General features: G+C 34.7%; 1 protein-coding gene across 5 annotated transcripts in view; it reads right to left on the reverse strand.

Annotated features, from left to right (window-relative positions):
* The window catches only part of COP1 (COP1 E3 ubiquitin ligase), a gene marked incomplete at its 3' end in the record, with an annotated part of 273,496 nt that overhangs the window by 106,531 nt on the left and 142,558 nt on the right, over nt 1–24,407 (reverse strand). For all 5 annotated transcript variants that reach the window (XM_082656826.1, XM_082656825.1, XM_082656827.1 and 2 more), the window contains exons 12-14: nt 8,837–8,980; nt 5,402–5,510; nt 4,935–5,016 (exon numbers count right to left, since the gene is read on the reverse strand). In XM_082656826.1, the coding sequence (XP_082512952.1) occupies nt 4,935–5,016; nt 5,402–5,510; nt 8,837–8,980 (335 nt within the window). The remainder of the gene's footprint in view (nt 1–4,934; nt 5,017–5,401; nt 5,511–8,836; nt 8,981–24,407) is intronic.

A 24,407-nucleotide genomic window follows, 5' to 3' on the forward strand; every position in this document is an offset into this window, starting at 1 on the left:
AACAATAGAATCATCTCAATAGATACAGAAAAAGCATGACAAAATTCAACATCCATTCATGATAAAAAATTCTCAGCAAACTAGAACAGAACTTCCTTAACTTGACACAAAAAAATGCCTAATGCAAAACCTAAATCTAACATCATATTGATGATGAAAGACTATAAGCTTTCCGCATAAGATCAGGAACAAGGCAAGGATATTTGCTGTCACCACTCTTGTTCTGGAAGTTCCTGCAAGTACAATAAAGCAAGCAAGAAAAAGAGAAAGGCACACATGTTGAAAATGAAAAGGTATTAATGTTTCTGTTTGCCAACATGATTGGCCCAAGGAATCGCCACACATAATCTCTTAAAAGTAAAGAGTGCAGTCAAAAGTGAGAGAGTGGCATGGACATATATACGCTACCAAACGTAAAATAGATAGCTAGTGGGAAGCAGCCGCATAGCACAGGGAGATCAGCTCGGTGCTTTGTGACCACCTAGAGGGGTGGGAGAGGGGGGTTGGGAGGGAGGGAGATGCAGAGGGAAGAGATATGGGAACATATGTATATGTATAACTGATTCACTTTGTTATAAAGCAGAAACTAACACACCATTGTAAAGCAATTATACTCCAATAAAGATGTAAAAAAAAAAAAAGTAAAGAGTGCTTTAGCAAGGTTGTTGAAATGTAATTTATATTTAAAAAATCAATTGTTTTTCTATAAACTAGTAAAAAATGAATGGATATTAATATTTTAAATACCATTTTCAATAGCACCAAATATTAAACTATTTAGTTGTAATAATGTGCAAGATCTGCATTCAAAAACTATAAAACAATAAAACTATGATAAGAGAAATCCAGAAAGGACTAAATATGAAGAGATAAACCACGTTCTGGAATGGAAGTCTCAATGCATTAAGATATCAATTCATCCCATATTAATCTATAGATTCAATACTATCTCAATCAAAATTCCAGCAGGATTTTCTGTAGGTACTGGCAACTTGATTCTAAACTGTTTATGGGAAAGCAGAGAAAGTAAAGAGCTAAAATCATTTTTAAGAACAAAGATGAAGGATTCACACTAAATGATTTCAAGACTTAAGCTACAAATCAAGACAATGTGGTATAGTAAAAGAAGAAATACACAGATTAATGTAGAATCTAAAAAATGTCACACCCTTCTATCAGAAATGGACAGATACAGCAAGCAGAAAATCAGTAAGGACACAGTTGAACTCAACAGAACCATAAATCAACTGAATATAATTGATATCTACATATTACTTTATCCAACAACAGTGGGATACACATTCTTCTCAAAGTCACATGCAACATTCATCCATTCTGAGCCGTAAAACACACCTTAACAAATTTAAAAGAATGGAAATCATACAGTGTATTTCTTAGACCACAATGGAATTATACTTGGAGATCAAACAACATGCTTCTAAGTAATACATAAGTCAAATAAAAAACCTCAAGCGAAATTTAAGAATATTTTGAACTAAATGAGAATGAAGATATAACTTATCAAAATCTGTGGGATGCAGCACTCAGAGGAAAATTTATAGCACTGAATGCACATATTAAGCAAAGAAAAAAGATGCAAAATCAATAATCTGAGCTTCCAATTTAGGAAACTAGAAATAGAAGTGCAAATTAAATCTAAAGTAAGCAGAAGGGAAGTAATAAAAATTAGAGCAAAAGTCAATAAATTAAAATCAGGAAGTCAATAGAGAAAACCAATGAAACCAAAAGCTGGTTTGAAAAGATCAATTAAATCGATAAGCCTCAATGCAATCTGTAACAAAATCTCAATGAAGTTTTTTTTTGCAGAAATAGAATGAAATCCATCCTAAGATTTATGTAGAATCTTAATAGATCTAAAATAGCCAAAACAATCTTGAAAAAGAAGAAAAAATAATGGAAGACTCACTTCCTGATTTCAAAACAAAGCTACAGTAATCAAAACAGTATGGTAGTGGCATAATGACAAATATATAGACCAGTGGAAAAGAACAGAGTCCAAAAATAAGCCCTCAGAGATATGATAAAATGATTTTTAACTAGGGTGCTAAGACTTTTCAATGGAGAAAGGACAATCTTTTCAACAAGTGGTTCTGGGAAAACTGGATATTCACATGTAAAAAATGAAGTCAGACCCTTACTTTACACCATATACAAAAGTGAACTCAAAATGGATCAAAGCCACAAATGTAAGAGCTAAAACCATAAAGCTGTTAGACGGAAAAATAGGCCATAAGCTTTATTACATTGGATTTGGCAATGACTTCTTGAATATGACACGAAAGGCACAGGCAACAAAAGAAAAAAATAGGCAATTTGGAATTCATCAGTATGAAAAAATTGTGTGCATCAAAGCACATATTAATAAATCATATATAATGGATATTTGATAATCATGATAAGGGATTAATATTCAGAATACATAGAGAACTCCAAAACTCAATAACAACAAAACCCAATTAAAAAATTGGCATAGGACCTGAATAAACCTTTCTCCTCAGAAGATATACAAATGGCTAATAAGCACATGAAAAAATGTTCAACATCACTATCACTGGGGAAATGCCAGCAAAGCAAAACCACAGTAAGATACCACTTCATACCCATTAAAATCATTATTAAAAAAAAAAGGAAAAATAAAAGAACAGGTATTGGCAAGGATGTGGAGAAATGGAAATAGTTGGGTACTGTTGGTGGGAATATAAAATGGTGCAGCCATTGTGGGAAACAGAATGGCAGTTCCTAAAAAAATTAAGTATGTATCATATGATCCAGCAATTCCATTTCTGAGTATATACCCAGAAGAACTTAAAGCAGGGATATGAAGAGATATTTTGCCATTCATGTTCATAGCAGCATTATTCACAATAGCCAGAAAGGGGAAGCAACCAAGTGTCTATCCATCAACGAATGAAACAAAATGTGGTATATTCATACAATAGATTATTTTTTGGTCTTATAAAAGAACAAAATTCTAACACATGCTACAACATGGATGAACCTAAAAGACATTATGCTAAGTGAAATAAACCAGTCACAAGAAACAGAAATTAGAAAGGTGATTGCCAGGGGCTGGTGAAGGGGGAATGGGGAGTTACTGTTTCAGTAAAACAGAAACAGCTTCTGACACAGAGTTTCAGGTTTGCAATACGAAAAAGGTTCTATGGATTGACAGTGGTGAAGGATGCACAACAATGTGAAGGTACTTAATGCCATTAAGCAGTATACTTTAAAATGGTTAAAATGGTTTATTTTATGTGTATCTTAATACAATTTAAAATCAAGGGACTTCCCTTGTGGCGCAGTGGTTAAGAACCTGCCTGCCAATGCAGGGGACGCGGGTTCAATCCCTGCTCTGGGAAGATCCCACATGCCGCGGAGCAACTAACCCCGTGTGCCACAACTACTGAGACCACGTGCCACAACTACTGAAGCCCATGCGCCTAGACTCCATGCTCCGCAAGAAGAGAAGCCACTGCAATGAGAAGCACGCGCACCGCAAAGAAGAGTAGCCCCCGCTTGCCACAACGAAGACCCAATGCAGCCAAAAATAAATTAAAAAAAATAAAATCAGTAAGTAATTTAAAAAAAAAATCTCTTCCTACTTAAATTGCTCTTCCTACTTAAATTACTTCTATTTTCCTGAGGAAGTACACAAGTATTCTCAATAAAGTCTACCCCACTACATTATTTTTTTTAAAAAAAGTTTAATTAATGTAGCTTTGTATTCCAACATAAAAATGTCAATTGTAGCACAATTCTCTAAATAATTCAGAAATTCGAAGATAATTTCTTAAAGCAATTGCAAAGCGAAGTATTACAATCTATATATACTGTGGGTAAACAACTTGCTACTTTCTGATCTAAAACTTTTTTGGGGTCAAGCCAGTCATGTCATTTCCCTTTTACAGAATAGGACAGCTCTATCATTGTGAAATAAAGTTTTCAATGGTAGAGCCACCCTTGCCTATCTATCCACTAGTCTGCAAGTTACATGTTGAAAAGAAGGAAAGGGCAAAGAAATTAAGGCTATTAAGATAAAGGAAACCTGTTAACAGGGCTTTATAAATATAATGATGAGAAGAACCAGGCCAAAACAAGACAGTAAGGTTAACAGAAAAGAATGAATAGTAAAGATGGATATACCAAAATAAAAAAAAACAAAAATAGAAGAGAGGTAAATTAAATTGGCAGAAAGAGGGCTTCCCTGGTGGAGCAGTGGTTAAGAATCCGCCTGCCAATGCAGGGGACACGGATTTGAGCCTTGGTCCAGGAAGATCCCACATGCCATGGAGCAACTAAGCCCATGCACCACAACTACTGAGCCTGCGCTCTAGAGCCCGCAAGCCAAAACTACTGAGCCCATGTGCCACAACTAATGAAGCCCGCGCGTCTAGAGCCCGTGCTCTGCAACAAGAGAAGCTATGACAATGAGAAGCCCGTGCACCACAACAAAGAGTAGCCCCCGCTCACCACAACTAGAGAAAGCCCGCACACAGCAACGAAGACCCAACACAGCCAAATATAAATAAATAAATTTATATTTTAAAAAAAAATTGGCAGAAAGAGATGTAGAATTTTTGCCTTGAAACATGATAAACTTCATTAAAAGATTCTGGTATGCAGTCAGAATTTAATATAATTCAAAATACAGAGATGTCTGAAGTTCATTTCATGGTATATATAAAGGAACTGGTTATAAAAATGTCACAGTGTGGCATGAACCCAGAAAACATTATCATAATGAAGATGCAGCATATTCATTTTTCTTTCACTCCAAGAAATATAGATTTTTGTGCTTAGTAGATTATGTTTAGAATAATCAGTAATCACAAAGGATTGTTATGAGTTTCAATAAATATCTGCATCTCTGTCAGTAAAAGGAATTAAGTTGGGGGAGGGAACTCAAATAGTACCTTTTGCATCATCAGAACCCGAAGCCAAGAGTTTAGGATCCATCAAATTAAAGTCAACACTCCAACACCTTTTCTCATGCTCCTGGATGGAGAAGGAAGACAAAGTAGTCTCAAACAGAATATAGATCTTAAAATAAATAAAGCAAAACAAACAAACTTGATACCAATTTATCACTATGGTGGGAGGGAAAAGAACTGGTTATGAAAACAAATGAGATGCAAAGTAGTTCCTGAACGTTTTATATACACATTTACAAAATTACTGCTTTTGGAAATTCATTTGATACATTCTACAAATGCAAGAAGTCTGAAGAGATGCTTCAGAGAAGCATCTCTTTGGAATTACATAGGTATAGAAAATGCTAAATAATGACTTTAAATTTGTAACTATAAAACACATGAAGCTCTACAATTATTAAAAAGTGAAAATGTGATACTTAAAACAAGTAACTAGTAACCTTATTTACCTGATAGACCTTTGACCTCTGTCCTGTGAATCCATCCCATAGGATGACGGTGCCTTCATAATCACTGCTGGCTAACAGGTTCTTATGGTAACTACTCCAACTGATACAGCTGAAAGAAAGGAATACTGTTAAGCCTCATTTTACATAAAATAAATAACAATGGGTACAAAGAATTTTGATGTGTTCAGAAAGATTAGAACCCTTTCAAAATGGTTTACATGAGTTCACAATCATTATTCTGCCCACAATACATCTGGGAAGAAAGGTATCAAATAATTCCCAGATTTTTCAACTGAAACTACCAAGTTATGACCTGTAACCACTTTTCATGCTCGTCACGAGCTTGAAGATGGATATGATGAGCCTAAAGTTGCTACTGGCCATCCTTGATACATGAGAAAAGCACGTCTGTAAGTGAAGATAATAGAGGCCAAGGGGGCAATAACATGCCATGGCAGAATGACAGACCTAATCAGACTATTTAGGCCCCTGGATCCAGCTGTGCCCAATCATATAAACCAATAAACTGGTTTGAACTGGATTTCTGTATTTACACCCAAATCTTAACTAATGTAAGTGTATGACTGAAATTTCAATTAAATGCATTTAACAGAATTAAATAAACTTTTAACATTTATGGTTTCAGCTATTCTCAAATGTTTCAAAACTGAGAATGCGACATCTAAAAATACACTCTTTTGGTTAGACACATATGCACATCATGCATACAGTAAAGCTAATGTATATTATAGAAAAAAGTCACCTAGAAAGCAAAGCAATTAACCTAGGTGATTTCCAAGCATTTGAACACAAAGCTTTTTTGTTCTCTACTAGTTGTATTCATGCTAAATTTTAGGGGTTGGAAGAGTTCATTTGCAACTTTAAGTATACTTGTTAGAATTTCTGGGAGAAATTATATGAAACAGTTAAGAGCCTTGGATTTAGATAGACCTGAGCTTAAATTCCAGATCTGCAACTTACTAGCTGCGGCTTTGGGTAATTTAGTTCACTTTCACAATTGGTGTGCTCCAAATTGGTTTTAGGCAAGCTTACATATTGATCCTTTCAGCCCCAAGCCCATAGTTTCCAGCCTTGAACTGTTTCCTTCTCTTTATTCCAAGATGCATAGAGTACTGCCATAATTTTTACATATGTCAAGACAGAAAAGGTAAACCCTCTAATCCATATTTTCATTATAGTAACATTTACTTGATGTGGGCCAAGTACTGTGCTGAGTGCATTATGTGGATTTACTTAAAGTACAATCCTATGAAATACATATTAGTATTAGAGCCCCTATTTTATAAATGAGTAGCATGAAATGGTTAGAAGCACAGATTCTGGAACCAAACTACTTCTGTTTGAATCCTGGCTCCTCCAGAGAATAGCTGTGCAATCTTAAGCAAGTTAATGAACCTTTTTGTGCTTCAGCTTCCTTGTGTATAAAATGGGGCAACAACGGTCAGCTTAAGACAGAGCACTTAGGACAATGCCTGCCACATTAGATTTCAATAAAGTTATGTCTTACTCACGTTGTATTCTTTTCACTTAGGAATAAAGTATATAAACTAATAACTATAACAGATTCTCAATCATGAGCACCACTGATGAATGAGCACTATCAGCCTACCATTTTTATGAACGAATTAGAAAACAAAAAAGAAAGCTATAACAAATAAAGACTACAATACTTGCTACATTATTAACATTATTAAAATGAGTACATATACACACTGACTATATGTGTCATTCATCCAGATAAAAAAGGTACAAGGATGACTGGAAAATGTTGACAGTTCTAAATAAATTTATTATTAAGTGATTTCCTTACATCACTCCCTTTTAAGCCAGTGCCTATGAAAACAGGGAAGCTTGTTTTAAAAATACAGATTCTAGGATTCCTCCAAGATTTGGGGGTGGGGCATGGGGCGGGGGTGGAGATCAGAAGTAGGGTCCAGTTTCTGCAGCCTTAACAGTACTCAGGGTTTAAAAAGCACTAATTATGAACTCTAATCCCTAATACATGAAACTTAAATACTATGCCCTCATGAAAAGAAGCAAAATGTTCTTCTGAAAAGAATTCTTAAAACTGTAAACAATTATAATGTTTAGATATACGCATGCTAGAGGAAAAATTCTTAACTCTGAGACACTATTCATTGGGCTACGGGCAGAAGACCTAAATAGACATTTCTCCAAAGAAGATATACAGATTGCCAACAAACACATGAAAGGATGTTCAACATCATTAATCATTAGAGAAATGCAAATCAAAACTACAATGAGATATCATCTCACACCGGTCAGAATGGCCATCATCAAAAAATCTAGAAATAAATGCTGGAGAGGGTGTGGAGAAAAGGGAAACCTTCTGAACTGTTGGTGGGAATATAAATTGATACAGCCACTATGGAGAACAGTATGGAGTTTCCTTAAAAAACTACAAATAGACCTACCATACGACCCAGCAATCCCACTACTGGGCATATACCCTGAAAAACCATAATTCAAAAAGAGTCATGTACCAAAATGTTCATTCATTGCAGCTCTATTTACAATAGCCAGGACATGGAAGCAACCTAAGTGTCCATCATCGGATGAATGGGTAAAGATGTGGCACATATATACAATGGAATATTACTCAGCCATAAAAAGAAACGAAATTGAGATATCTGTAGTGAGGTGGGTGGACCTAGAGTCTGTCATACAGAGTGAAGTAAGTCAGAAAGACAAAAACAAATACCGTATGCTAACACATATATATGTAACCTAAGGAATAATAAAAAAAAAGGTCACGAAGAACCTAGGGGTAGGACGGGAATAAAGACACAGACCTACTAGAGAACAGACTTGAGGATGTGGGGAGTGGGAAGGGTAAGCTGTGACAAAGTGGGAGAGTGGCATGGACATATATACACTACCAAACGTAAAATAGATAGCTAGTGGGAAGCAGCCACATAGCACAGGGAAATAGCTAGGTGGCTTGTGACCACCTAGAGGGGTGGGATAGAGAGGGTGGGAGGGAGGGAGACACAAGAGGGAAGAGATATGGGAACATATGTATATGTATAACTGATTCACTGTGTTATAAAGCAGAAACTAACACACCAGTGTAAAGCAATTATACTCCAATAAAGATGTTAAAAAAAAATACCCCATGAAAGGCCATCTACAATAAAGACCTTTATTTGATTAAGTGAAAGAAAGAGGATTTTCATCTGGCAAACAGAAAAACACTAACTACTAACCCCCACAGGGAAAAAGCAACCCATGTCTATAAAAAAGATATTCTGACGTATCCTCTGTATACAATTAAAGTGTTCACCATGAATGAGTAAGGAGTCTCACGAAAAGGTACCATAACAAACTCATACTAATTATAGATACTAACTGTTATATACACACTGCATTAGGCCAAGGAAATAATGTAAATACCTGATTTTGGAATTGCAGGTCATTTCATTTTCAGGGTAATGAATATCCACCGCATCCTGAATGACTGTGCCATATTCATAGACTTTAATCTTCTTTGTAACCCCAGCAATTGCAAAGTAGTCACAATCCCGGTCAAATTCAATACTAAGGGAAAAAGTACATACGTGGGTCAGTAAGACTATTTACCTACCCTTGTGATGTTTACAGTGACAACATTTCAGAATTTGTTTTTTTCTATTTCTAAAGTGATTCTGTCTACAAGGATAATAGATCTACTTGAAATGCCCTCAAATTGTACTAGACCTTATGTCCAGATTAAGTCATTGTCAAGGCATATAAAATTACAAGTGGTGGAGAACTGTGTACAGCTACACAATTCTGAACCATAGATGGTTCTTGTGTTCCTAGTAACTTGACATGTTTTTCAATTTGGCTTTAGTAACCATATTACAAACGACACACCCAACTGTCAAGGCTAACAAGTAATACTGTAAAAGTAGTGAGGGAAGATTCAATAGTTTGGCACATTAAAAATACGTCAAAAGAGAATTGCCAATAAATCTTTCCATAAATTCTAGCTATTTCCCTTCCTACCATACTGTGGGGATGATAGGATTTCACAATTTTTAAAGTTATTTAATAAATAAATGAGTACACAAGCTGAATTACTGAAGCGATTAAGGAAGAGGTGATGACAAAAGGATAAAATATACATAAGAATGGAATCTTTGAATAATCATTATGTTTCCCCCAATCCATTTCTAATCTCCCAATCAGATATGATCTCTCTGATTTATGAACCACAAACAAACAAGGGAAAAACTAAAAATCTCTCCAATTCAAGTTACTTAGGAAATTCACCCCTCTTACTGACTTTTTAATAGAAGTTTCAAAATAAGCTACTTCAAAGCAGAGCACAAGGCTTTATTCACCTTTATAGACCTCAACTTGGAGTCCTAAAAAAGTTGCTACATAATCAGCAAGAATACTAAGTGACCTAATGGAATTAAGAGTAAAATGAATCATCACATACATTATTTCTCAATGAGTTAAGCATCTTTCTAGAAGCTTATTCATTAATTTTAGAGAATACAAAAGAATTCTTATTGATCTTCAACTAATTATATAATAATAATAAACATTCATTGACCACTCACTAACTATAACCACTGCACATATTAACTCATTTAATTCTCATCATAACCTATGAGATAAGTATTAATTTATCCACATTTTACACATGAGAAAACTGAGGACTAGAGTTGCGGTAACTTGCCCAAAGCATCTTGTAAGTGGCTAAAATGATATGCTAGTACTCTGCATATTTCAAGCATTTACTAAATGCATACAAATACCTACATGACATACTCTACTGCATAGATTAACTGTGATATCTTTTTACCAAAAAATATATGGTTAGTTAATAATATAGTAAGAATCTTTGCTAAGCTGATAATAAATAAGGAAAATAAGGATACATTAAGAATACTTCCCATAAAAATACACTTTTAAATGCTCAGTTTTCATTATAGCTTTAAATTCTTCCTTAATTTTATAAATTTTTTAAAGGAATTTGATTAAATGTCATTGACTATTGCACAATTCGGCAAATGCTCCCTCCAATACAGTATGACTATGTAGCAATGCCATAGATTTATCTGTACAACAATTTCAGCTGAACTGCTGTCTCAGCTAATGTCATCTGCCCTGCGGACTCTAATCCAGCATAACTGTATTGATGGCAACTATTCATCTATCCCAACTCAATTTATACTCACAGCCTCATGCCACAGAAGGAGAAATATTACTGTGTCTGTCAAAGGACAGAGTTATCAGAAATCCTATCCTTAACAGGAAATTTTGTTATGGCTGAGACTTCAAGGGAATACCAGTTATGTTATCTCTAAATACTTTTCCTCCTCCTACAAACATGCATGGCTAATAAGTCAAAAACATTCCAAATGTTGTACGAGTAAAAGTCAACATGCCACTTCCAAATTATTTGTTTTTAATACAAAAAAAGTTTAAACACTAACTTATTAAAATAAAAGTCAAAAGATACTGCAGGAAGAAAACTGGCATATAAATTAAAATGCTGTCAAAGGAATGGATTTGATGATATTAAATAAGAAATTGAGTCTATTATTTCTTCCTTTGCTACCTCGTTATTCCACACAGCTCTCTTTTTTCAACAAAGTTATTTTTTAGCTATATCAGATCATTATTAACTCCCATACTAAAAAAATAACTTTTTGTTTTGACTTTACTGCTATCGTTTTCTTACATTCTGGTTCTGTTTTCTTCTTAATATGTTAGTATTACAAGGACCTAGATAGTATCCTTTCTTAATATTCTAGGATATCGAGGTTTTCTGTAGTTTGAAAACAAGATTTTAATAGAAATACTGATCAAAAAGTATAAAGAATAGTATTATTTCTAGTAAATTCTGGTTAAAAGGAAAAAGAAGACAAACAGCTTCCTTTAAAAAAAAAAAAATGCAAGTACTTCCACGTAATTAAGACTCAGAATTTAAGTACTTCCAAACATGAATCATTTGTTCAACCTCACACAGATTTAATCATATTTGTTCCCAAAGAAAACAAAGTTAGACTCTAGAAATAGATCATGGAATAACTCAAAAGAATAATGTAGTTTTCAGGTGCAGAGAGCTAATTCAAAATAGATGGGTTCTTATTTCACAATACAGTATTTCAACTGTTTTAATTTATGAAATCTGATAAAACAAAAATAATAAACAATGATTAGTTAGGCTGAAATAAAAACAAAAAGGTAAACAAATTAAAACATACTTGCTTGTGCAATGAAATTCAAAAAAGAACTTATAAGAAGTCTTGTTATACAAAATTCATTTCTGCTATCCACTATCACCAGTAATAAAACAAGTGGTTTATGAAAGTTAATTGCAATAATAAATTCAGTTTCATAGAATTTTTTAAATTTAAAAGACATTTTGAAAAATTATATGAATGTGGACTTAAACATGAAAATAAACTGCATTTGTCTTTCACACTTGAAATGTTTCAACTGTTTTTAAAAAGTGATTTATTTAAGCAGTTATAAAATGTAATTCAGCTGTGGGAAACTGGCTATGTTCTTTGTCAAAAGGGCCATCAGTCACGTGATTAAGCATCAAGGCAACAGGCCACACAGGACACCTGATAAATGCATACATCTAGTACCGTGTAGCACAAAGCAATGTAAAGACGTCAATATCTCAAGAAGGGAATTTTGTCAGTATTCCCACTGTCATATTTTTATGTAATTATAAAACATGTATTAGCGAACAAGGTGAATTAATATCCCTGAACACTAGAATCCAATTTATCAAAAGAAAATGTAAAGTGGGGACTTCCCTGGTGGTCCAGTGATTAAGAATCCACCTTCCAATACAGGGGACACAGGTTCGATCCCTGGTCGGGGAACTAAGATCCCACATGCTGCGGGGCAACTAAGCCTGTGTGCCACAACTACAGAGCCCACGTGCACTGGAGCCCGCACACTGCAACTACTGAGTCTGCACGCTCTGGAGCCTGAGTGCCACAACTAGAAAGAAGCCCACACGCCACAACTAGAGAGAAGCCGAGCGCCGCAAGGAAGAGCCCGCATGCTGCAACTAAGACCCGATGCAGCCAAAAATAAATTTAAAAAATAGAATGAAATAAAAAACAAATTTTTAAAAAAAGAAAATGTAAAGTGAACAAAGTTGTTAAAGGTCCAATTCATTACCATGTTAGTGTGCTCCAAGAGACAGGGGCTGCTATAATTTCAAGGAAACAAAGAAAGGTTCAGAAATGGCCTTTTTAATGAAAAGAAATGAGCAGACCTTTAAAGAATACAAACACAGGGAAAGTACTTAAGAATTGAGGTTATTCAACTGACTTTCTTCCAAATCAGTAGTACCTGCGAAAACTTCCATAACATAATTAACACTATGTGTCAAGCATTGTTTTAAGCACTTTACATAAAATATATTTAATCTTCAAATCTCTACTGTATAGATAAGGAAACTGAGGTATACTAAAGTTAAGTAATTTGCTCAATGTTCACTGGATAATTGCAAGTCAAGTCATCTAGTTTCAGAGTCTATGCTCTCAATCACTAAGCAAAACTCCCATTTTAATGAGAACAAAACAGCTAGTCTTCAAGGAACACACACAAAGGCAAGATAAACAGTAATAACAACATAAAATAATGGTACCTACTACATTTTATATATGATAGTAATGACATATCATAATTCATCCTGTGCAACAATTTAAATAGAGGGAGAAAAAAAGAGAGCAAAGTAGCCTCACAGGGTTTATAATTAGTGGGAAAATTTTTTTATTATTATTATTAAAATAAGCAAATGCCAAATGATAAGAACAAAACATGCCAGAGGAGTCAAGAGTCAATGATTACGAAGGCCCACTGGAAGAAAATGGATAATGCTTGAATATTCTCATCCATCAAATAACCAGCGTGCCTGCTATGTGCCAAACATTGACCTAGCTGATGGAAAACCAGGACGTTAAACCAAAACACATTTGATAAATTTGCATAAATATGCATTAACACAAACCTGGACTATTGCAATAGCCTCCTTACAAGTCTGCCAGTCCTGACTTTTATCTTTTCTAATCCATTTGAAGGACTGATATTAGGTAAAATTTCCTAAAACACAGCTCTATTCACATAATTATCTTCATTTACTACCATGAAAAATCCAAACTCCATTACCGAAGATCCTTCACAACCTGGCTTGAATCTTTTCTTAAAACTTATTTTATTTTAAAAAATACATATATGTATAGGCAATGGTTCAAAAAGTATAGAGAAAAGCAAGTCTCCCTCCCAATCTTGCCAAATAAGCACCCGACTGGCCTCCCTAGAGACAATTAATAGTTACAGTTTGTGCATCCTACTAGTTACCCTATGCATGAATAAGCATATATGTATTCATATTCTTTTTTTTAAACAAACACATTGGATGATATTGTACATACAGATTGGCACATCTTCCTCTTCCCCCCACCCCTAATAGTATCTTGACAATCATGTCACATCAGTACATATTAGGGCTACGTCATTTTTTCCCCCAGTGGTTGCACAGAATTCCAACATATAGGTATATCATAAATTATTTAACCAGTCTAGCAAGGAACATTTACTATCTAGCATTGTTAAAAAATGCTGCAATAAAATAAATACCCTTCTATGTGTGTCATTTTTCACATATGCAAGAATATCCTTAAATATACCTGGATTATGAAGTGCTAGGTCAAAAATCACGTGCTTTTTAATATAGTTAAATAAAGCTAAACCTTTCTCCATCCAGATTAACACCACTAATAATTTCAATTTCGTCTCTGAATGTTCCATTTATTTTCTAAATCTAACTGAAACCCAGCTCCTCCCTGAAAATGCCGATTCCCCTAAAGCCCTCTCATGTTCCATGTTCAAATAGACTTGGAAATAAAGTCAGTGTCCTCCTTGCTATGCACAGCTTCTTCCAGCCATTCTCCCTCCTCCCTAAAACCTCCCAGGCTCAAAATCTCCTGTAACTTATATCATGCAATTTGATCCTTGTTACTCCTTCTACCAATGCATTAGTTCTTGGAAATTTTAACTTTCAGCTCAATAGCACTCTCTCCAAATCTACCCTTGTCATAATTCTTAATCATTTCAATAATCACATAGATGATTATTCTAATACTCTGGTCTATCAGTTTCTTGACTTTCCCTTCTCCAAAGATCTTTTATTCTGCTCACTTCCATCTCACACAACCATGATCATACCCCAGGCTTTTTGATTACCAATAACTTCATTCTCTCCATAATATCAATATATGACACACTGCTTTCTGACAACCACTTCCATTTGTTCCAGCTAACTCGCTGGCTCCAACAATCCTTCAGACCTTTAAGCCCATGGGAACCTAAAAATTCACAGATTTTATCACCACTGTTCCTCCATGCCTTGCATATTCACTTTTTCTTTACCCACCACAAGTTATGTAGTCAATAATTAGGACTCCCTCACATATAACTCTGTACTCCTTTACCATTTTTAATTCTCTTATTTCTTATACCTAAGAAACGTTTTCTTTGGCAAAACTCTAACCCTAGTTAAATCTAGCTCTCTACTCACTCTATGCTTGAACTGGCACAGTTGAACATGGCTAGAGAAAAAAACATGTTCTCCCATCACATTTTAAATGCATGATCACCATCCTCAGGTGGAGCCCTAACACTGCCTAGGTTTATGGTAAATTTCCCTTGTCCCATATACTTTCCCATTTGCTTAAAAGAAAGGTACATACTTTCTTCATTCTTCTCAAATTTCCCGTATCTCTTTCCTCTCAATCACTCTCAACAGATTATTTTGCTCTCTAGTTTATCAAAAACAAACAAACAAAAGAACGAGAAGGTAATTTCCAAAGGCTACCACCATCACATCCTCTGGTCGCTGAGTGAAGGATCCACGCTCCTAGACCTGACCAACATGTCTACTTGTACACTAGATCCCAGCTTTCCTTGCTTACTCTAGGATTGCTTCCTCAATTCTCTACCTCTCTCCTATATCATTCATTTCTTCCATTCTCCTGGATCTTTCCAATAAGCCTTTCAATATGTTTTCTTCCTTTAAGTGAAACACAAACAAAACATCTCTTACAACCCTAATTCTGTTCAGCTACCATCCTATTCCTTTCCTTTCTGATTGCAGAAATTTACCAAAAGAGTTGTCCATACTCACCGATTCCAATTCCTCTCCTCCCTTTCCCTTTAACCCACTGGAATGAAGCTTTCACCTCCACCACTGAAAATGCTGTATCAAGGTCAACAATGACCTTCAGTTTGCTAAATCTAACAGTCAAGTCTGAGTTCTTATCTTACTTGAATATCAGCAACACCTGACTTAGATGATCACTCCCTCCTCCTCAACAGAGTTGATTTTTCTCCCACCTCACTGGCAGCTCCATCAGAGTATGCATTGTTCATTCCTCCTCCTGTCTCCACTTTCACACTCAAGTATCCCAGAGCTCAGCCCTTGTCCCTCACCTCCTTTTAATCTCCATGGACTTCTTTGGGGAATCTCATCTAATCTTGAAGCTTTAAATATATACACTAATGACTATCAAATGTTTATCTCACATACAAGACCTCTCTCTGCACTACTGGTTCATGCCTACTTGACAGCTCCAATTTTAATGTAACAGGCATCTTAATCTGTCCTAAAATGAGTTTCTGAATTCCCCATCAAAATCTTCTTCATCTTATTAACTAACCCCATCCCTCTTTTAATTAACTTTAACATCAAATCTTTCAGCCCAACCTTCAAAATACACACAGAATCTAACCACTTCTCACTGCCACCACTCTCATCTAAGCTACCATTATCGCATGTCTGTATTATCATAATAGGCTCCTTATTGGTACCCCTGCTTCCATACTTGACCCTTACAATCTATTTTCAAACAGGTCCAATCAACATTCCTTTGGTTCAAAATCATTTAATGGCCTCCTACCTGGTCTCAAGAAAAAGGTAAAGTGATTATAAAACGGTGTATGTGATATGCCTCCCCCTCTCCCTTGTTCCAGTTACACTGGCCTTATGGGAAACCTAGGAAATTCCAAACCTAATCCCACCTCAGGGCCAATGCACCTGATAGTCTCTGACCCTGAAGTGGTATAATCTGTTTCAAACTTCAGCTTTCTACACTCTACCCCCTGTTTTGCTGAATTATCTCCCTCTGCTTTATTTTTTTCCATAGGATTTAAAACACTTATATCCTGTATTTTCTTTTAATACTTTGCCAGTTTCTTTTGCTTTTTTTCATTTAAATATTCATTCCATCTGGAATTTATTTTAAACTATGAGAAGAGATGTAAATTTATATTTTCCCACATCATTACCTAGTAACCCCATTTACTGAATAATCTCTTTTCCCCATTTATCAGAAATGCAGTTTATATCATATAAACTAAGTTCTTATAAGAATAACTGTAGACATTCTCTGTTCATGGACTCGTACCACACAGTTTTAATTACTGATTCATCAAAATATGCTATAGCATCTTGTAGGAACTAGTGTCCTTTTATTAACTGTTTTCTTCAGAATTTTCCCAAGCATCTTGTAACTATATTTTTAACACCAAGTTATTTCCAAAAAACAAAAAAATGTATCCTATATGATATTTTCATGGCAATCATGTTAAGTTTATACACTAATTAAGGAAAATAGTATTTTTGTGATGCTTAGCCTTTCCATTTAGGCATATGCTGTATCTTTCCTTTGTTCAAATTTTGTTTCCTCAGCAGTATTTTAAAATTTTTCTCCTTTTAGATCTCCTACATTTCCAGTTAGGTTTATTATTTTCTATTTGACAACTTTCCCCTAATTTTCCCATTGTAATTAGCCTGTGTGGAGTTTTGTCCCTTCTACAACCAGTTCAGATTATCTACATTGCCTACAAAATAATCTCTGTCATTTAAGAACCCAAGATTATTTGCAATAGATTTCAGCAAAGTAGTTCCTTATTACTTTTTCTTTCAGTGTACCTGTAGTTATTTCCTTAGTTTCATTTCTTATTTCGTGTACTTGAAGTTTCTCCTAGTTTTTACTTGATTAGGCTAACATGCATCTTTTATTTCTTTTAAAAAGCTTGTTGATTGAAAATCATTGTTTTTTTAAATAATTCATTCATTTTTTCACATTTACCTTACTAGTTTCCTTCTAGTTTACTTAGGTTTATTTTATTCTTTCTCTAATATCTTCAGTTAAATATTTATTTTCATACTTCCTTCTTTATTAGTTAAGAACATAAAACAAGAAATTTTATTCTGAGCACTTTTAGCTGCATCCCATAGGTTCAAATATATAAAAGCTTCACCAAAGTGTCTTCACTTCCACTTTAACTCTAGAGTTGCCAAAACAGCTTTTAAATTTCTATGTGGTGGGTTTTTTTCTGTTTTCCTATTGAGTTATAAATGTCTCATCTTACTGTATTGTGATCTGCTATTTTTATTTTATTTTATTTTTGTTTTCTGTAATTTGACATGGACATTTTAAAAGAAGTCATCTTCTTTATATATGTTTGTATATATCTTCTAACTTGTTATGTTATTTAGGGCTTCTACAGTTTTATTTTTAGTCCACTCAGTGTCTGGCCTGTCATGAACTAAGATCTGATCTGATTTAAAGTCTCATACAACTAGTGTTTTTATTTTGTCTTACAGTTAACAAAGAAATTTTCCAATGCATAATGATATTTACAACTACTTAAACTTCATCATGGACTGAATCTTGTTCATTATGAAGTGCCAGAGCCAGGGTGGGGGGCGGGGTATGGGGAGCTGTGGAGAGAAAATGAGACTTAATGATTTCTAGCCTGAAGTAAACCTTACTTTTCAACATTCACAGCTCCAAGTTTTAGGAACTCTTATATATAGTACAGATTTATGCTTCATATTATGATCTAATGTGAAAGTATTTCCCTTTGGATGGGAGGTTTAGCCTATTTACATTTATTTATCAAGGACATGTTTGCTTTTATTTCTCTTTTGTGATTATTTATTTATTTATGCATGCTGCATTGGGTCTTAGCTGCTGCACGCAGGATCTTTGTTGCAGCATGAGGACTTCTTAGTTGCAGGATGCGAACTCTTAGTTACGGCATGCATGTGGAATCTAGTTCCCTGACCAGGGATTGAACCCGGGCTCCTCGCACTGGGAGCGTGCAGTCTTACCCACTGGACCACCAGGGAAGTCCCCAACTGCATTTTTAATTAAAAAATATCTTTGACCATTTGACTTCTTTCTGCTTTCTGTGTGCTATTCTCATAAATGGGAATTGTAGTATTTCTGTCTAGTGGCTATTTTTATGACTTTATGAATTACTATAGAAAGAAATAAAGGATTCAATGTATCTATTAAGTCTCTAATCTGAACAGAAGACAAAATTATTTTTGCCTTCCCTCTTCCCATCCTATTGATTACATTGATTATCTTAGAATATATATATTCAAAGATATTTTTACCACTCATTCTTGTGCAAGTGAAAAACCTATAAATAATTATCTGAGCATAGAAATGAATCCCATTATACATATAAAGACAAACTAGCCATGCATTTCTAATATTCACTGACTGTTTCAAACTTATTTATTGTAAGTAGGTTCAAGTATCTGACGGCTCCATTATACTATCTAATGCAGTCATATCAAGAAATTTATGTATTAAAATATACATTCGATTTTAAATTATTTTCCTTTTATTTCTCCCTTATATTACAGTTAGGACACTATAATTTTTTTAATGTGTGTATAGGTTGCAATATCTATTAATTTTATTTCAGAAGAGCGTCAAGGCTCAAATAAAACTTTATTCCTGGATGTTGAAATTTGAATTTCATATAATTTTCACATGTCACAAAAAATTATTCTTTATATTTTCTCAACATGTTAAAAATATATAAACTATTCTTAGCTTGTTGCTGTACAAAATTAGACAGTGAGTCAGAATTGGCTTGCAGGTCTTAATTTATTGACCCCTGTCTTGAATGAATGGATACACTTGAATTTATTCTGCAGGCACTAAAGTGAAGCCACATTTGAAGTCTACATATATATTTGTATGATTATTTTCATTAGCTGCTGGTTTTAGTTTTAATCCCATATAAAGCCACAAGATCTTGCTTTAAAACAACTATTTTTAAATTTTTAATTTTTCTGTCCCCTCTGGCTATCACTGAATAGCTAGAACAAATATGTACACTATCTGACATATATTCTGGAACAGTTTTGTGAATGCCAAGTGTTTACACTGTGATAAAATGTCTTTCTACTGAAGCATTTAAAATTAAAGATGCAGGCTTCCCTGGTGGCGCAGTGGTTGAGAGTCCGCCTGCCGATGCAGGGGACACGGGTTCATGCCCCGGTCTGGGAAGATCCCACATGCCGCGGAGCGGCTGGGCCCGTGAGCCATGGCCGCTGAGCCTGCGCGTCCAGAGCCTGTGCTCCGCAACGGCAGAGGCCACAACAGTGAGAGGCCCGCGTACCGCAAAAAAAAAAAAAAAAAAAAAAATTTAAAGATGCAACTTGAGGCACTTTAAGATCAATATACTGATTATCAAATTTTTCTCATCTAAGTCTACAGCAAGTTATAATTTATACTCACTTAAATTAACTTAGTTGTAGACTCTTCATCTGTCCTAAAACACCTTTTTGTGCACAGTATAACAATATCCTATGATAGATGGTGTTTATTAGAGAACTTTGGAAAATTGAAAATAACTTATGAAGCAAAGATTAACAGAAAGATTTTATAAAAACATCTACTAGAGAAAAAAACAATAGTTAAAAAACAAAATATCTTTTGTCCCCAAAGCTACTATGACATTTTGTCCTTTTTGCAATGTGTCTATATTTAGTAAAGTGGAGGGAACGATATGCAAGTAAAAGTTCCAATTCTTTACTTTTGAAATTGAAGTAGAAGATACATCTAACTTTTCAGTTCTGTATCCTCGGGTAGCATTTACAAGCAACCAATGAGGTTTACAATATTAAATCATTAATGTCACTGCTGTGATGCTTCATCACAAAACAATATAACTATGATAAAAAGAAACTATTCAATGCTACAGAGGGCTAATCTGAAGTGAAAATGTACAATCTAGAAAAAATTTCATAATGAATATATAAAAGTGTGTCCGCAAAATATCAGTTAGCCAGACAGACTTTAATAAAATCAGAAACTCATCTCATATTTCTTATAGAAACAAGTAGACAAAACCACTGAAGAAAAATGTAAAAGAGAAAATTTGACTCTTACTAGATTAGTCCTTTCAAACCATCACAACAGAAAAAATAGAGAGGGAGAGAGCTCTTGTTCTAAAATATTTACAGAAATGCAAAGAATTTAGAATAGCAAACACAACTATGAAAAAGAGTATCAAAGTTGTAGGATTTGCATTACCTGATTTAAAGGCTTATTATAAAACTACAATAATCAACAGAGTGTGGTACCAGTCTGAGAGCAGACATATAGGCCAATACAATAGAACAGAGTCAAGAAGTACATTCATACATATCTGCTCAATTGATTTTAAACATAGAAGCCAATGGGAAATTCATCTTTTATAGAAATAATGCTTGGAACAAGTGGATATCCATATTGGGGGAAAAACTGAACTCCAACCCCCTACTTCACAATCTAATAAAAATTAACTTGTGGAGTTCCCTGGTGGTGCAGTAGTTAAGAATCTGCCTGCCAATGCAGGGAACATGGGTTCGAGCCCTGGTCCAGGAAGATCCCACATGCCCTGGAGCAACTAAGCCCGTGCATCACAACTACTGAGCCTGCGCTCTAGAGCCCACAAGCCACAACTACTGATCCCATGTGCCACAACTACTGAAGCCCGTGTGCCTAGAGCCCATGCCCCGCAACAAGAGAAGCCACCGCAATGAGAAGCCCACACACCACAACGAAGAGTAGCCCCTGCTGCTGCAACTAGAGAAAGCCCGTGCATGGCAACAAAGACCCAACGAGCCAAAAATAAATAAATAGATTAATTTAAAAAAAATAACTTGAAATGGATTATGGACTTAAATGTGAAAGCTAAAACTATTAAAATTATAGAAGAAAAAAAGGAGAAAAATCTTCACAATTTGGGGCAGATGAACATTTCTGAAGGAAAGAGCTTAAATCATTTTTAAAAACTGATGACCTGGAATTCATAAAAATTAAATACGTTATTTGAAAGACACCATTAATAAAAAGGCAAGTCACAGACTCAGAGAAAATACTATCAATACATATTTCTGATATCTAGAATACATAAAAAATTCTGACTATTCAATGCTATTAAGGGCCTGATTTTTAAATAATAGGCAAAAGATTTGAATAGATGTTTCATAAAAGATATACAAATGGCCAATATGCACATTAAAAAGCATTAGTCGTATGGGAAACATATAGTAAAATAACAAGGAAATATCACTATATACCCACAAATAAAAAGACTGATAATGCCAGGAGTTACTGAGGATTTGGGACAGATGGAACTCTCTTACATTGCTGACTGGAATGTTAAAATAGCTCAATCACTTTGGAAAACAGTTTGGCAGTTTCTTAAAATGTTAAGCACAAACTAATCATACAGCCCAGCAATTTCAATCCCAAGAGAAATAAATATGAATGTGAATATCCAAATGACTTGTATGTGAATATTCATAGCAGCTTTATTCATAATAGTCAAAGATTAGAAATAACTCAAATGTCCATCAACACATGAAGGATAAACAAATTGTGGAATATTCATTAAATGGAATATTGCTAAATAATTAACTAACTACTGATGCAGAAAACATGGATGAATCTCAAAACACGCTGAGCTAAAAAAGCTAGACACACAAGAGTACATTCTGTATGGTTCCATTTATAAGAAACTCCAGAATGACTAAACTATTCTATGATGACAGAAAGCAGATAACCAGTGGCCTGGGACAGGAGTCTGGAGAATTAAAGGCAAAGTGGCAGGAAATAAAATTTTTGGAAATGTTCTGTATTTTGATTGTGGTTTATACAATTGCCAAAATTAAAACTTAACACTTTATTGTATGTAAATTGTACCTCAGCAAGGGTGATTTTTAAAACTACCCAATTTGTGATTCTACATTTATTAAACTTAAGTTATGTAAATAACAGAACAACAAATTAAGTCCTCTCAGAGATGGATCAAAGAACAGTGTTTTATAATTTTAGATGCTATCAACAAAAATTACCTATTAATGTGGGAGAGGAAAAGGTAAGAGAAAGAACGTAAACACAAAAACCATTAGTAGTAGAAAAGCATCCGTGTTTCAAGATTAGTATGATATAGTTAATCATAATAGTGCAAGCTTTTGTCTTATTTCAAGGCATTTTTCAGCTCCACTTGATAAATAATTTTTAAAAGACACATAGGAAACTTTCCGCTGAACAAACCAGGATCTGTTATTAAAAGAGTACTAAAAATCCGTAGTTGGGCTTCCCTGGTGGTGCAGTGGTTGAAAGTCTGCCTGCCGATGCAGGGGACACGGGTTCGTGCCCCGGTCGGGGAAGATCCCACATGTCGCGGAGCGGCTGGGCCCATGAGCCATGGCCACTGAGCCTGCGCGTCCGGAGCCTGTGCTCCGCAACGGGAGAGGTCACAACAGTGAGAGGCCCGAGTACCACAAAAAAAAAAAAAAATCTGTAGTTATCACTCAACCAATCGACAGGCTGAGTGATAGATCATTTGTGCTAAGTAATATGAAGCATATAAAATAGCTAGTCATCACTAAGAGATCAGAAAATCCGATACAAACCCCTTTTTTTCCCATAGACACACTAAGGCCCCCCCCAATATGACAGAACTTTAATCAAATGTAGTATGTCCTTAGAGCCTCAGCAAATCTACGAGGTCAGGAGTCAGCTAACCTGTTCTGTAAAAGGGTCAGAGAAGCTGCGCAGTTCTCTACTGAAATGACTCAACTCTGCTGTTGCAGTTCAAAATCGGCCATAGGCAATATGTAAAGGAATGAGCATGATTATGTTCCAACAAAACTTTACTTATGGATGCTGAAATTTAAATTTCATGTCATTATTATAAATCATGTTACTGTACATCATTATGTTATTATTTTTCTTTTGATTTTTTCAACCAATTAAAAATATAAAAACCATGCTTAGTTCATGCGCCACTCAAAAATAGGTGATGGACCAAATTCGAGTCCCATGGGCCATAGTTTGCTGATTCCTGTACTAGGTATGAAAGTCAGTATTTTTCTTATTCATAATGTCTTCTTTTATATAAGTAAAACCAGTGCAAAGCTTGAAACTTACAAATACCAAAAATTTTAAAGTAATTACAAAGAAATATGAATTTTTTCATAATACATTTATACCAATGGCAGTATTTACATTTAAAATTACTTTTAAAGGATAATAGAATAGTATTTTCTGGACATTGTCTATAGACATACGTGTCTATTGCTCTAAGACAGAGTATGTGCCCAGTAAATATTAGTTAAATACATTTCAGAACCAACTTTTGATTCCCTATGAGTGTAATCTGTCAAATGTAATATATTCCTTACTATCTTTATATGAACACACTGAGCATAGTAAGGTGAACAGCCCTACTGACATGAGTTACCACACTCACTCTATTACATCTCAGTGATTGCAGTCTATTTAGATACGGCAAACCACTTGACCTCATATTAAATGGAAACAAACTGCTTTATTTTTTAGCTCCTATTTGCAGTTTCATCATTTCTTCCCTTTGTCAAGCTAAGAGCTATCACTTCTTGCTGCTGTCATTGAACCTATCTATTGAAATTTCCCTTCCCTTTATAATTTGAAGAGACACAAACCAGACAACTAAGATTACAGGGGTTGTATATAAAAAAGTCAATAGACATGAAGTAATCCAAGAAGCTGGCCATTTGTGAATGTATGAGCTTTAGTCATTAATTTAATAGCATTTATTTTGTTCTAAAGCCTTTTTATTTTTCATTTCAGCCTTGGTTACTGACTACGTTTTA

This window comes from Grampus griseus, assembly GCF_964374135.1.
Source record: "Grampus griseus genome assembly, chromosome: 1".
Classification (NCBI taxonomy): Eukaryota; Metazoa; Chordata; class Mammalia; order Artiodactyla; family Delphinidae; genus Grampus; species Grampus griseus.